At 49.9% G+C, this 13,474-nt stretch overlaps 4 protein-coding genes across 5 annotated transcripts in view; 2 read left to right on the forward strand and 2 right to left on the reverse strand.

The window, feature by feature from the left end:
- Positions 1-1,588, reverse strand: part of LOC114444008 (helicase POLQ-like) — a 6,318-nt gene extending 4,730 nt beyond the window's left edge. Inside the window, exons 1-3 of the mRNA XM_028418405.1 lie at positions 1,040-1,588; positions 252-867; positions 1-178 (exon numbers count right to left, since the gene is read on the reverse strand). The exon at positions 1-178 is cut by the window's left edge and continues 1 nt beyond it. Of these exons, the coding sequence (XP_028274206.1) occupies positions 1-178; positions 252-867; positions 1,040-1,213 (968 nt within the window). The 5' untranslated portion in view covers positions 1,214-1,588. The remainder of the gene's footprint in view (positions 179-251; positions 868-1,039) is intronic.
- Positions 1,589-2,019: 431 nt separating this feature from the next.
- LOC114443910 (28S ribosomal protein S18c, mitochondrial-like) lies at positions 2,020-3,037 on the forward strand. The gene is made up of 6 exons (XM_028418276.1): positions 2,020-2,121; positions 2,263-2,315; positions 2,400-2,483; positions 2,563-2,620; positions 2,692-2,751; positions 2,922-3,037. Exons 1-6 carry the CDS (start codon positions 2,061-2,063, stop codon positions 2,996-2,998), a joined length of 393 nt encoding a protein of 130 aa, XP_028274077.1. The 5' UTR covers positions 2,020-2,060; the 3' UTR covers positions 2,999-3,037.
- A 405-nt stretch (positions 3,038-3,442) lies between these two features.
- LOC114443895 (BRCA1-A complex subunit Abraxas 1-like) lies at positions 3,443-6,245 on the reverse strand. Its single transcript, XM_028418246.1, has 9 exons — positions 5,912-6,245; positions 5,513-5,603; positions 5,047-5,083; positions 4,831-4,897; positions 4,542-4,738; positions 4,225-4,344; positions 4,067-4,151; positions 3,848-3,956; positions 3,443-3,767 (listed from the first exon to the last, which is right to left on the reverse strand). Exons 1-9 carry the CDS (start codon positions 5,990-5,992, stop codon positions 3,529-3,531), a joined length of 1,026 nt encoding a protein of 341 aa, XP_028274047.1. The 5' UTR covers positions 5,993-6,245; the 3' UTR covers positions 3,443-3,528.
- Positions 6,038-13,109, forward strand: LOC114443893 (glycerol-3-phosphate acyltransferase 3-like). Of its 2 annotated transcripts, XM_028418244.1 has the most exons (13): positions 6,038-6,173; positions 6,929-7,110; positions 7,872-7,938; positions 9,023-9,293; positions 9,445-9,519; positions 10,054-10,143; positions 10,236-10,329; positions 10,399-10,514; positions 10,814-10,869; positions 10,941-11,026; positions 11,144-11,272; positions 11,366-11,445; positions 12,539-13,109. In XM_028418244.1, exons 2-13 carry the CDS (start codon positions 6,967-6,969, stop codon positions 12,642-12,644), a joined length of 1,314 nt encoding a protein of 437 aa, XP_028274045.1. In that variant the 5' UTR covers positions 6,038-6,173; positions 6,929-6,966; the 3' UTR covers positions 12,645-13,109. The 2 variants fall into 2 exon arrangements, with proteins under 2 accessions (XP_028274045.1, XP_028274046.1); XM_028418245.1 differs by lacking the exon at positions 10,054-10,143.
- Positions 13,110-13,474: the final 365 nt, after the last annotated feature.

The raw sequence follows: 13,474 nt of genomic DNA on the forward strand, positions 1-13,474 counted from the left end.
TTCTCCTGCACCAGTGATATGTAGGGCAGGATGAACAGACAGTCCTTCCTCCTGCACAGCAGCTCTCTGAGGATGAGGATCTCAGCCACCAGAGTCTTCCCTCCGCTGGTGGGCAGGGAGTAGATCAGGTTCCTCCTCTGCTGGACACAGTCCAGGTTCAGACACGTCTCCTGCCAATCTGAAAGGACAGCATCATCACACTGATCCTCCTGCAGCAGTCTGTCTGAGCAGCAGAGCGAGCGGAGTCTCACCGTACAGAGTCTGGATCCCTTTCAGTCTGCACATCAGGTCCTTCACTCGGCTGGGCAGCCCAAAGAACGGCCCGAGGTCGGTGCTCTCAGCCGACACCGCCTCCATGGCCTGCATGGCGACGCTGATCTCCTCGGTAACCACCGCCTCCTTCAGCACTGCCGTGCGAGACATGTTGGCCGGAGCTGCTGCGTTGCTGAGCATCGTCCTCTTGAGCTGGTCGGCCACGCTCCTCCTCGCTCTGGGCTGCTTCTTGGATGTGTCCTCCATGTTTTTCTCTCCTCCCCCCTGAGTTCTTCTGAAGGGGGTCGAGGTTTTATCTCCATCCTGCAGTCTGCTCCTCTTCTCCTGAATTTCCTCAAGAAACTGCAGCTGGCTGGCCGGTACATCTCCAAAGGGCTCATCATCCTCCAGTGCATCCAAGATGGAGTCAGTGAGGACGTCCTCACAGGACGGTGTCAGGGCGGCGTCTTTCGGCGGCTGCAGAGCCGTGAAGTCCTGCGTCTGGGCCGCTGGCCGTCTCTCATTTTGTTCTGCTGTGTCCAGCTTTGCCAGCAGGGAGCTGTCCTCCAGGATGCTGTCATAGTCCCCAAAAAGATCCTCACTGTCGCTGCAGAACTGAGACAAAGCACAGGCTGATCCAAGGACAGCTCAGACACTGACCCGTCACCTGCTCTCTGTATTCTGCTACATGTGTTTTATAGAAACGTTTTCTACAAATCTTATCAAATATGACAAATCAAACGCTTTTGATCGATTGATCGACGCTCAGCTGTGATCAGCATCTCACCTCTTCCGGCCCCCCCTCCGCCATGATGCTGCTGACCCTCCTGCCGGGGGGGCATGGCGGGCAGAGCCCCCCTCCCCTCTTCGTGGCAGGTGACAGGTGAGTCTTCAGGCTGTCTCCAGACCTCTTCCTCGAACAGACCCGTTTTATTTTGAAGTGGAGCCGCGCGGCGCTCATCGCTGCCCCGAAGCTACATGTCAGCAGCTAACACACACACACACACACACACACACACACACACACACACACACACACACACTCACTCACTCACTGCTGAGTCAGTGCTAGCACTTTACTAACCATGTCATGAAACTAGCTCATCGATTTGAACCCCAGCGCTCAGCTGGTAGTTAGCTCCATGCTAGCAGTAAGGCTCCACAGTTTGATCCCTGCGCAGCTAACGACTGGTGACAAACAACAAATGAATTAAAATCTGTCTCTAAAAGTATCAAAGTCGGACACTGCACCAAATAAACACAGAAGGGATTTAATACGCCAATCTTCAGCAGCTCAGCGCGTCCTGCATTCAAAATGACCAACAGCAGTTTAGCCGAGAGGGAAACCCCTCCGTCACTTCCGCCTTCGGTTTACCGCTAGCTAGCTAGCAGAACCCTTCGGCTCAGTAAACAGCAGTCTTTGACTATTTTGTGAACGAGATATTTTTAAAAGCAGATTTTCTAAAGGTTCTGATTATTGGTAACTATTGCTTGAAACGTTGAATGTAAACGTGTCTAAACGTGTTACTACTTCTCTTATCCGGGATGATTTCTATCTTCTCCTGCGACATCTTTTTAGTGACGTTTAATAGTCCAGAAACACTCCAACTTTGAACAATGAGAAGTTAGTAATAATTACAAACTTTTTTGAATAAAAAGAATAAAAACAGAGAGTATTTATTTAATGTTTATGCACAAACGTTGACACACTAATTAATAGAGAAGTGATCGGAACTAATAACGACGCCTCGGTGAGGTGCCGGAGTACTTCCGGTCCTGCACAGCTTCCTGTCTTGTGTCCGGTCAAAATGTTGTGTCTGAGAGGACTCCAGAGATTAAAGGCTGCTCTGTCTCTGCGTGTGAATACAGGTGAGTCCCGTCTCCACCACACACTGAGGGGGGTCCGGTCTTTATCAGAAATACTGAAGGTTTAAAGTATAAACATGATTTCTCCGGTTTTAATGCTAATGCTAACTGACTGTGATGCTAATGCTAACTGGCTGTGTGCAGGTCTGAGGAGCCTCACAGCTTCTGCAGGTGCAGTCCAGCAGAAAGACAGCATGGTAGGCTATGATTATAATATGGCGATATTAATGATTGATCAATAATAACAGGACACGTGTTTGTCTTTGTTTTTTGTCTTGAAGCTTGTGAAAATGGAGAACCCGTACAAAGAGCCACAGAAAGGCTGCGTGCTGTGTGACGTCGCTGTGGATTTTAAAAACATCCAGGTGAGCGCAGTGAACGAGGCCCATTCATAACCACGTGTGTGTGACGTCACTGCAGGTGTCTCTGTGTCTCCCCCCGCAGCTGCTGTCTCAGTTCATCTCCCCGCACACAGGCAGGATCTACGGCAGACACATCACAGGTGAGCGCCCCGCCGTCCCATGATCCTCTCTGCCTGCAGCAGCTGTCCTCACCAGGTCCTCTCTGTTTCAGGCTTATGTTGGAGGAAACAAAGGGAGGTCTCCAAGGCCATCAAGAAGGCTCAGTCCATGGGTGCGTTCACAGTTCCTGTTTCTGCCATAATAATACTGTTTTTCATTTTTCTGATTGTTGTTGACTGTTTTGAGGCAAATCTGATGGTTCAGAGTCTGTGTCCTGAAACCTGGGTAATGGCTGCTGAGCGGCTTCTACCTGAACATCACACAGTCTGTCTGTCCTTCCAGGTTTCATGTCGGTGACCCACAAACATCCACAGTTCATGAGGGATCCGATCATCTGTGCACTCAAACATCAAGATTAGTGTGTGTCTGTGTCTATTAAAGTTTCATCCTCTGCTGTCGATGTGTGCAGTGAATCATTTTCTCAGTGTTTGAGGCTGCGGCCGTCTGTCCTCGGACTCAGGGCCACAGCGAGCTAACATAAACCACGGTGATCCTGCTCATCGTGGATCCTTTAAAGCCAGACTCAGACGCTGGAAACTTAACACACAAGGGTCAGGGACGACATCAGGAGAATACCTACAAACCTGAAATCTTTCTGGTTCCTGACCTGGTCGTTTAAACTCCTGACCTCTGAATGTGAGTCTGCTGTTGCAACAGGATCATTGAGGTGGAGTCTGAAAACAAACTGACACCAAGCGGCTGGAGAGAGGCACAAATAACCGTAAACCGTCTAAAAGACCCAGACCTGACCACAGGCCTGTCAGTTAATGACAGACCTCTGTAACAACACGACGGCTGCAGCGCTTTGTAAACAAACACTTTTAATAAACAATCCAAACGAACAGCTGACAGTCACTGAATGTAAACAGGAAGTGAACCCGACCCAACATCAGCACTCGCTCCTCCTGCGTTTCCACTCTCGCTCTGGCTGTGACTCTCTCGGCCTCTTCCGACAGCAGTCGACAGAGTTTGGCTGCGTTGCCGTGGAAACGTCTTGGTCGGGAACAGGAAACGCCTGCACAGTGAGCGTCTGCGTGCAGAACAGAGGCGAGCAGCCGAGCAGCGCTCTGATGGCCTCCTGCAGCAGCAGGTTGTTCTTCTGCTCCGGTAGACTGAAGCTGTCTGTTCCTACACAAAAACACACGCTGTTAGCTGATTGGACGACGTGGCGTGATGACCTGAGGTGATGGCGGAGAAGCAAGGAGCACCTTTCACAGCCTCGCTCTGCTCCTTCCTGAGCCTCCTCCTGAGAGCTGAAACCTCCACCTGCAGCGCCTCCACCAGGCGCTCACTCTCCTCCACCTCTGTGCACGCTTTCTGTCCACACACAGAGACAGGTCAGGTGATGCAAACAGGAAGTGGAGGCTTAAAACACTCTGAACCCCCCCCCCCCCCCCCCCCCCCCCCCCCCCCCCCCCCCCCCTCACCTGCAGCTCCACCTGCAGGGAGTCGTTCATCCTGTTCACCTCACTCACTTCCTTCAGCAGCCCGTCAGAGGAGAAGAACCTGGACCTGCAAGAGAGAGCCAGAGCTTCAGAACCTGCATGTGATGCGGTGGGAAGGTGCAGGTGTGTGGAAATAGTACCCGTGTTTCCTCATGGTCAGGCTGTAACCCGCCGCCGAGCACGGCGCCGACACCTTCCAGTACGCCAGCTGCTCCAGCAGACCCAGGTTATTCACCAGCACAGACAAGTTCATGAAGCGCCTGCACAGGAGAGGAAGAGGAGACACGTCACCAGAGACGTTCCTCAGTGGGAAGGCTTACATCCGAACCAAATGGCTCCACCTGGTGGTGGAGCGTGGTACTAGTGCCGAAGCTGACCGCACCTTGGTTATAATGTAAATAACAGCTTCAGGCAGTGAAAGTGCAAATGTGTGACCGTCATGTATTGTTGCTGTGACCTGCTGCGGGAGATGAAGGCGGAGTACTCCGTCCTGTGGGTGGAGCCTGGTGGCGTCAGCGTGCTCGGCGTCAGCAGCAGGAAGATCATGTGAGGGTTGGACAGCGCGCTCTTCAGGTTCTCATGGATCAGTTTCTCTCTGAAGGTCATCTGCTGCTCCGTGTTCCTGCGCTGCCGGTACCATCCGATCACGCTGTCCTGCACACGCCGCGCGTCTTCGTCACCATCATCATCATCATCATCATCATCATCACCATCATCATCATCATCATCATCTTCATCACACTCACCTGCTTATTGTCTGCCAGCATTTTCTGCAGGGCGTCCATGTTCACATCTCCTGCACTGCTGTACAGACTGACACACACACAGCACACACAGTAAACACACACACATTAAACACACACACAGTAAACACACACACGGTAAACACACACACGGTAAACACACACACGGTAAACACACACGCCTCTCCCACAGACCACTGCAGCCGCTGTAGTACTCACGTGTTGGGTGTGGAGCAGGCGATGTGCTTCTGGATGCCTGTCAGACAAACACTGCTGTGTAAAGCACCTCATCACACAAGTACACAAGTACTGTCAGCTACACGTACAAGTACACAACTACACATGGCCGTGTGTAGTATTTTGTTTAGATGACTGTGATCAAAATGTTTTAAAGGATAACTGTAGATTTTCTGAAGCTTCCAGTCAGACCTGTGATTAACTCCCACAAGGAACAAGTGAGAAACACAACTTCCTGTTATTTGGATCGTTTAGTCCTACAGGACACAAACAGGACGTCTTTGAACAGAAGTGTAACATCAATCAGTTCATTCATGTCTACAAGTCAGCGTCAGTGTGTGTGTGTCTGTGTCTGTCTCTATGTGTGTGTGTATGTGTATGTGTGTGTGTGTGTGTGTCTCTCTCTATGTGTGTGTGTGTGTGTGTCTGTGTCTGCAGGTGGACTCACTGTAGGTCTCCTCGATGTGGATGTGGTCCGGCTGGGAGTCGCTGATGGTGACCTGCTCCTCAAAGCGGCTCTCTCCGAGGACCAGGCCCTCCTGTCAGAGGAGCACAGAGTAAACCCGCTGTCTGAACTCAGACTGGACCCATTTAACCATGTGATGACTCATCATCTTAGAACTACCGGACCTTTGAGTTGGACCGCTCTGGAAGTCCAGTGATAGCTTCGATAATAAGTGATAAACACATTGATAAACATCGATCCTCTACAGCACTGAAACATTAATAAACTGTTCCATAAACAATCAACTTTGAACACTGTTGTTGTTGTTGCTAGCTGCTCCAAGCTAACATGCTAACTAACTAAAACACACCCGAGCTCAGCGGCTATAAAGCGGCTTCTCACCACGTCCGAGTCGCTGTTAACATGCTGGAACATCAGAGAGGCCAGAACGATGCCGGACAGCCGCACGGTGGGCTCCGCCATGCCGCCTGGATGTCCCGCAGCGCCCGCGCAGACCGGTGCTGCTGCGTCTTCCCTGCGCAGCGCGTCCGCAGGAAGCTGCGGGAGCGCGGGGCGTGTTCACGAGGAGGTTTTAAAGGCAGCCAAAAAAAACACGAAGGAAAGTCGGTGTGAGCGCGCAGCAGGACGCCCGTGGATCTGTCAGGTACTCAGTGTGAGTGTGAGTGTGTGTGTGTGTGAGTGTGTGTGTGTGTGTGTGTGAGTGTGTGTGTGAGTGTGTGTGTGTCTGTGTGTGTCTACTTTTCTGAACACTGACTAACGGTTCCGCTGCGGCCTCTTTTCTTTTTAACGCTTTACTCGCTGCACTGACTCAGAAACACTCGGGCTGGAGGTCAGTGTGTGTCGTCGGTTGGTTTAAGTGTCGTTGCGTTGAGTTGTTGATGCGTTAACGGTCAGCAGGCGGACACACACACACACACACAGCCTCATGACACCGTCATATGGCCCATTTGTGCCACAGTTTGTCAGTTTGTGTCTCAGAGTTTGTCAGAATTTTCACATCACAGATATTCCTCAGTTATCACACACACACAGACACACACACACACACAGACTCACAGCACTGTGACAAACCGCGTCATTATTACAACTTTAAACCTCATAATTATGACGTCACAGCTGTTCATCTGCTGCTTTAAGACTTTTTGTGACTTTTACTTTTCTAATCCTACAATGAGCAGAAGTTCCAGAAGACGTCCACTGAGACACCGTGTTTCCAGCGTGGTCATTTGCATGTTGTAAGTGCAGGTTGAAGGTACAGCCCTCAGCCAGGCTGTGTCGATGCCTGAGTGAGGACAGTGTTCACCTGTGTGTGATGATGTCAGCGCCTGATGGTGGCCCGCCTCTTTCTGCTTGTTGGACCTGTGTGTGATGTTTGTGGCGCTGCTCTGCTCTTTGCAGATGATGAGGTGACGCCGGCGCTCCCTCAGCTGTCAGTGATGGAGGACCTGTGGTGTGTGGCGCTGGGTGTGTTCCAGCTGTGGCTGTTTGTGGTGGTGTTCTTCATCACGCTGCCCGCCATGTTCGGCCTGTCTCTGGGCGTCACCGGGCTCTACATCCAGATCCTGGTCAAAATCCTGGAGGTGACCGATGCTGCTGACTCTGTGTGTGTGTCTGTGTGTGTGTGTGTGTGTGACTGTGACTGTGTGTGTGTGTGTCTCTGTGTGTGACTGTGTGTGTGTCTGTGACTGTGTGTGTCTGTGACTCTGTGTGTGTGTGTGTGTGTGTGTCTCTGTGTGTGACTGTGTGTGTGTGTGTCTGTGTGTGTGTGTGTGACTGTGTGTGTGTCTGTGACTGTGTGTGTCTGTGTGTGACTGTGTGACTGTGTGTGTGTCTGTGTGTGAGACTGTGTGTGTGCGTGTGTGACTGTGTGTGTGTCTGTGTGTGTGTGACTGTGTGTGTGTGTGTGTGTGTGTGACTGTGTGTGTGTCTGTGTGTGTGTGTGTGACTGTGTGTGTGTCTGTGACTGTGTGTGTCTGTGTGTGTGTGTGACTGTGTGTGTCTGTGTGTGTGTGACTGTGTGTGTGTATGTATGTGACTGTGTCTCTGTGTGTGTGTGACTGTGTGTGTGTCTGTGACTGTGTGTGTCTGTGTGTGTGTGTGTGACTGTGTGTGTATGTATGTGACTGTGTGTGTGTGTGTGTATGTATGTGACTGTGTCTCTGTGTGTGTGTCTGTGTGTGTGTGTGTGTCTGTGTGTGTGTCTGTGACTGTGTGTGTCTGTGTGTGTGTGTGTGACTGTGTGTGTATGTATGTGACTGTGTGTGTGTGTGTGTATGTATGTGACTGTGTCTCTGTGTGTGTGTCTGTGTGTGTCTGAACCCTCAGTGTTGTGTCTCTGCAGTGGGCCACGTTGCGGATCCAGAGAGGGCGGCAGGAGCAGCCCAGTGTGCCGGTCCCTCTGCCCAACGGTCTGTTCACAACAACAACACACAAATAACACACCAAACACACCAAACACACAACCTGAGCTTCGACTAACACACCAGGCTGTGCGCACACTGTAAAACTGTAAAACTTTAAAAACTTCTATCATATAAAGAATAAAAATATAGAATCATTCTAAATCAAGCGTCCGAAATAAAAAATAATTTGAAAGAAAAAACTGATAAACTTTTAACAAACTTTACAAATAAGTTAATAAATATATATAATAATAATAATATAATATAAATAAGTTAATAAATATATCAATTAAAATAACAATAACTTTATTTAAAATACATAAAAATGTTTTGAGAGAAAATCACTTTATAATAATTATTAATAATAATGATACCGGTTCATTTACAGGCTGAAGATGTTTCGCTGGGTTTAACTATTTAAAGTCATAACATGTCTTAAAGGAGCGTCCTGCATGTAATAATGTTGTAATAACTGTCCTAACCTAATGACCTAATGAAGCCACAGAGTGTGGCTGCCGTTAAACAAGAGGTCTCTGTGTGTGTGTCTGTGTGTGTGTGTCATGCTGTGTGAGGGATTTGTTTCAGCTGCTCACACACACAGATCATGTGACGCTGTGTGTGTGAGTCGGGGCTCTCCATTGGTCAGATCATGAGTCTGATGTCGCTCAGAAAACACACGACTCGTCCGGCGTGATGATGCAACAACAGGTTGCGTAATGTTTGCTAAAGAGCACGTGCAGTTTAAAGTGACACACACACCGAGACACACACACACCGAGACACACACACACACACACACACACCGAGACACACAACACCGCCCTGAAACACAGTTTAACACACACATACAGAAACACACACTGAGACACACACACACACACTGAAAGACACACACACCTGCCCTCAGGTTTACCCGTTAAGGTGCAGTGTGTGTTGTTAACATGTCCTGAGTGTGTTGTTGTGTTGTTGTGTTGTGTCCTCTTTGACTGAGGCAGGTAGCTGTTAGCAGCGCCGCGGCTAAGCTAGCAGAGCAGCTGTCCTGCAGCCTTCTGTGTAAAGTTTGTCCTGATGAACCCGCCTCCTCTCTCAGGGATCATCGAGCGGGCCGGCGGCTCCATGGCGGAGGAGATGGGCCGGCCGGGCTGCGGGCGCTTCGCCCCGAGCGACGCCTTGTATTTCTGTAAGAAGGGTCTGGAGAGCATCGCGGACGACCAGGTGACCCAGCGCTTCTCCTCCGAGGAGCTGGCCTCCTGGAACCTCCTGACCCGCACCAACCAGAACTTCTGCTACATCAGCCTGCGGCTCACCGTCATCTGGGTCCTCGGCGTCTTGGTGCGATACTGCGTCCTCTTCCCCCTCAGGTCAGTCTGACCTCTCCCCTCCTCAGGGAGACGCCGCTGTGGTAAGAAGTGACCCAGTGCATGGCGACCTCGGCTTCACAGCGGACACACACAGCAGCTGGACTGTGGCCGGGCCCGTCTGCTGGTCTAAAGGCTGTCTGTGTCCCCGCAGGATCACGCTGGCCGCCATCGGCCTGTCCTGGCTCGTGATCGGAACCACGGTGGTCGGACTCCTGCCTGAAAGCAGGTACGACTCCTCCATCTAAAACCAGAACCTACCGTGAGAGATGAATCTTCTCACACTGTGTGTGTGTGTGTGTGTGTGTGTGTCTGTGTGTGTGTGTGTGTGTCTGTGTGTGTGCGTCTGTGTGTGTGTGTGTGTGTCTGTGTGTGTGCGTCTGTGTGTGTGTGTGTCTGTATGTGTGTGTGTGTGGGTCTGTGTGTGTCTGTATGTGTGTGCGTGTGTGTGTGTGGGTCTGTGTGTGTGTGTGTGTGTGTGGGTCTGTGTGTGTGTGTGTGTGTGTGTGTGTGTGCGTCTGTGTGTGTCTGTGTGTGCGTCTGTGTGTGTGTGTGTGTCTGTGTGTGTGTGTGTGTGCGTCTGTGTGTCTGTGTGTGTGTGTCTGTGCGTCTGTGTGTGTGTGTGCGTCTGTGTGTGTCTGTGTGTGTGTGCGTCTGTGTGTGTGTGCGTCTGTGTGTGTGTGTGTCTGTGTGTGTGTGTGTGTGTGTGTGTGCATCTGTGTGTGTGTGTGTGTGTCTGTGTGTGCGTCTGTGTGTGTGTCAGTGTGAAGAACTGGCTGAGTGAGCTGGTCCACCTGACCTGCTACAGGATCTGTGCCAGAGGACTCTCGGCCACCATCCGTTATCACAACAGGTCAGTCAGCTCTGTGGCTCCGCCCCCTGCTGTCATCGGTGTCCATCATGACATCACAGTCAGACTGAACACGCCTCACTTCCTCTGTGCAGAGAGAACAAACCTCAGAAAGGAGGAATCTGCGTCGCCAATCACACCACACCCATCGACGTGGTGATCCTGGCCAACGACGGCTGCTACGCCATGGTGAGCATCGCCGACGGCGACCACACACGTGACCTTCAGAGGAGGCGTTCTGATATGTGTCGTCCACAGGTGGGACAGATCCACGGGGGGCTGATGGGCGTCCTTCAGAGGTCCATGGTCAGGTCCTGCCCCCATGTTTGGTTTGAGAGGTCAGAGATGAAGGACCGCCACGCCGTGACCAGCAGGTCAGCGCCACACGCCCTGTACATCAGAAAACAACATGGATCCGTTTCATTAAGACGATCGAACTCATTTATTCAGATAAATATGTCTTCACACCGTGTGGGTGTCTGGGTGGAACCACAGAATGAAAGGACATTCTGAGGACGTCAGACCTCGTCTGTCCGTCCCAGACACTCACACAGACCTGATGACCTGTTTCCTTTATGAGACACTGACCACACACTTGACCTCGAGTGTGTGTGTGTGTGTGTGTGTGTGTGTGTGTGTGTGTGTGTGTGACCTGTCTGCTGACTCCCTGCAGGCTCAGAGCTCACGTCGCTGCAGAGACCAAACTTCCCATCCTGATATTTCCTGAAGGTCAGTGTGTGTGATGATGTGAGGAGGAGGAGGAGGATGAAGGCTGCATGACCTCTGTGTGTGTCTGACAGGAACCTGCATCAACAACACGTCTGTCATGATGTTCAAAAAAGGAAGCTTTGAAATCGGAGGAACCATCTACCCGGTCGCCATCAAGGTACCGCCGCTGCTCCACTTCCTGTTTCCTGACTGACAGCTGTCACTCTGCCCCACCTTCATCTGTCCCTGTGTGTCTCTCTGTGTCTCTGTGTCCCTCTGTCTCTCTGTGTCTCAGTATGACCCACGTTTCGGAGACGCCTTCTGGAACAGCGGTAAGTATCACATGGTCAGTTACCTGCTGCGTACGATGACCAGCTGGGCCATCGTCGTCAACGTCTGGTACCTCCCTCCAATGACCTTACAGGTTCGACACGTCACATGTTCAAAGCACATCTGGATCCTTTAAAGGACCAGCGTGATGACAACAGTGTGTGTGTGTGTGTGTGTGTGTGAGCAGGATGGCGAGGACGCCGCTCAGTTCGCCAACAGAGTGAAGTCTGCCATCGCTCGTCGGGGGGGCTTGCTGGACCTGGCCTGGTGAGAGACACACACTCAGACCACAGACACACACTCAGACCACAGACACACAACAGACACACACTCAGACCACAGACACACACTCAGACCACAGACATTCATTTTAGAAACGTAAAGAACTAATCGATATGTTTTTATTAATAATAATTTAAGTTGTTTAAACATTTAAACATTAACAAGCAAATACAAATACTGAAATACTGTGTGTGTGTCTGTGTGTGTCTGTGTGTGTGTGTGTCTGTGTGTGTGTGTCTGTCTGTGTGTGTCTGTCTGTGTGTGTGTCTGTCTGTGTGTCTGTGTGTGTGTGTCTGTCTGTGTGTGTGTCTTGTCTGTGTGTGTGTCTGTGTGTGTATGTGTGTGTGTGTGTGTCTGTCTGTGTGTGTGTCTGTCTGTGTGTCTGTGTGTGTGTGTCTGTCTGTGTGTGTGTCTTGTCTGTGTGTGTGTGTGTATGTGTGTGTGTCTGTGTGTGTGCGTGTGTCTGTGTGTGTCTGTGTGTATGTCTGTGTGTGTCTGTGTGTCTGTGTGTGTGTGTGTGTCTGTGTGTGTGTGTCTGTGTGTGCCTGTGTCTGTGTGTGTATGTGTGTGTGTCTGTGTGTATGTCTGTGTGTCTGTGTGTCTGTGTGTGTGTGTGTGTCTGTGTGTGTGTGTCTGTGTGTGTCTGTGTGTGTCTGTGTGTGTGTGTGTCTGTATGTGTGTGTGTCTGTGTGTGTCTGTCTGTGTGTGTGTCTGTGTGTCTGTATGTGTGTGTGTCTGTGTGTGTCTGTCTGTGTGTGTCTGTGTGTGTGTCTGTGTGTGTATGTGTGTGTGTCTGTGTGTGTGTCTGTGTGTGTATGTGTGTGTGTCTGTGTCTGTGTGTGTATGTGTGTGTGTCTGTCTGTGTCTGTGTGTGTGTCTGTGTGTGTGTCTGTGTGTGTATGCGTGTGTGTCTGTGTGTGTGTCTGTGTGTGTGTGTGTGTGTGTGTGTGTGTGTGTGTGTGTGTGTGTGTGTGTCTGTGTGTGTGTGTGTCTGTGTGTGTCTGTCTGTGTGTGTGTCTGTGTGTGTCTGTCTGTGTGTGTGTCTGTGTGTGTGTGTCTGTGTGTGTGTGTGTCTCAGGGACGGGGGCCTGAAGAGAGGGAAGGTGAAGGACTCCTTCAAAGAGCAGCAGCAGAAGATGTACAGCAGCTTCATTTTGGGACAGAACGGGATCAATAATCAATAATCATCATCCTCACTGTCACAGGAAGCGACAAAGACCGACCTACAACTGTGAACGGCTCCTGTTACACTTTTTATACCCGATCATCTCGTCAATGTGTGTGTGTGTGTCTCCACCAGCAGGAGGCAGTGTGTGACAGCACATGGTCCTCTCATGGACTTCATGCTGTCATCATCATCATCATCATCATCAATTTTATCATTACCATTATCAATGTTATTATTTTAATTATTATCAATGTATTTAATTATTATCAATGTTATTATTTTAATTATTATCAATGTTATTATTTTAATTATTATCAATGTTATTATTTTAATTATTATTATTTTGTTATAATATTATTCTGTTTCGCCTCAGCTTAATGTGTCAGAGTCGTTTTAAACAAACAGGTGTGAAGATGATTTTATGTGAAGTATTTACACACACACACACACACATGGATTAAATTACGGTAATCTGTACACACCTTTGGCACAAATGTGACTGACTGTAAAAAGGTTCTGGTCATTAGCTGAACAGCTGGAAGGGTTAACTGGTTAAATCTGACGTTCAGTCCTAAATTTAACGTTCATGTTTTTACAGCGTGTGTGAGAAAATGAAGCTGCAGAGGATCCTGACACATGTCATCGTTTTAACACTGTGTGTGTGTGTGTGTGTGTGTGTGTGTGTCGGTCAGAACACACAAAGAACAGAAACAAATAAACAATAAAAACAACATAAAACAGAAGAGAAGCGGTGGTTTCCAACCCGTGGGCCGTGGACCCCACAGTGGGTCAGGGGTTAATGAGAAAAAATAATCTGGATTTTTCTGGTAATATTTTTCTGGTTTT

This window comes from Parambassis ranga, chromosome 12 (genome assembly GCF_900634625.1).
Source record: "Parambassis ranga chromosome 12, fParRan2.1, whole genome shotgun sequence".
Classification (NCBI taxonomy): domain Eukaryota; kingdom Metazoa; phylum Chordata; class Actinopteri; family Ambassidae; genus Parambassis; species Parambassis ranga.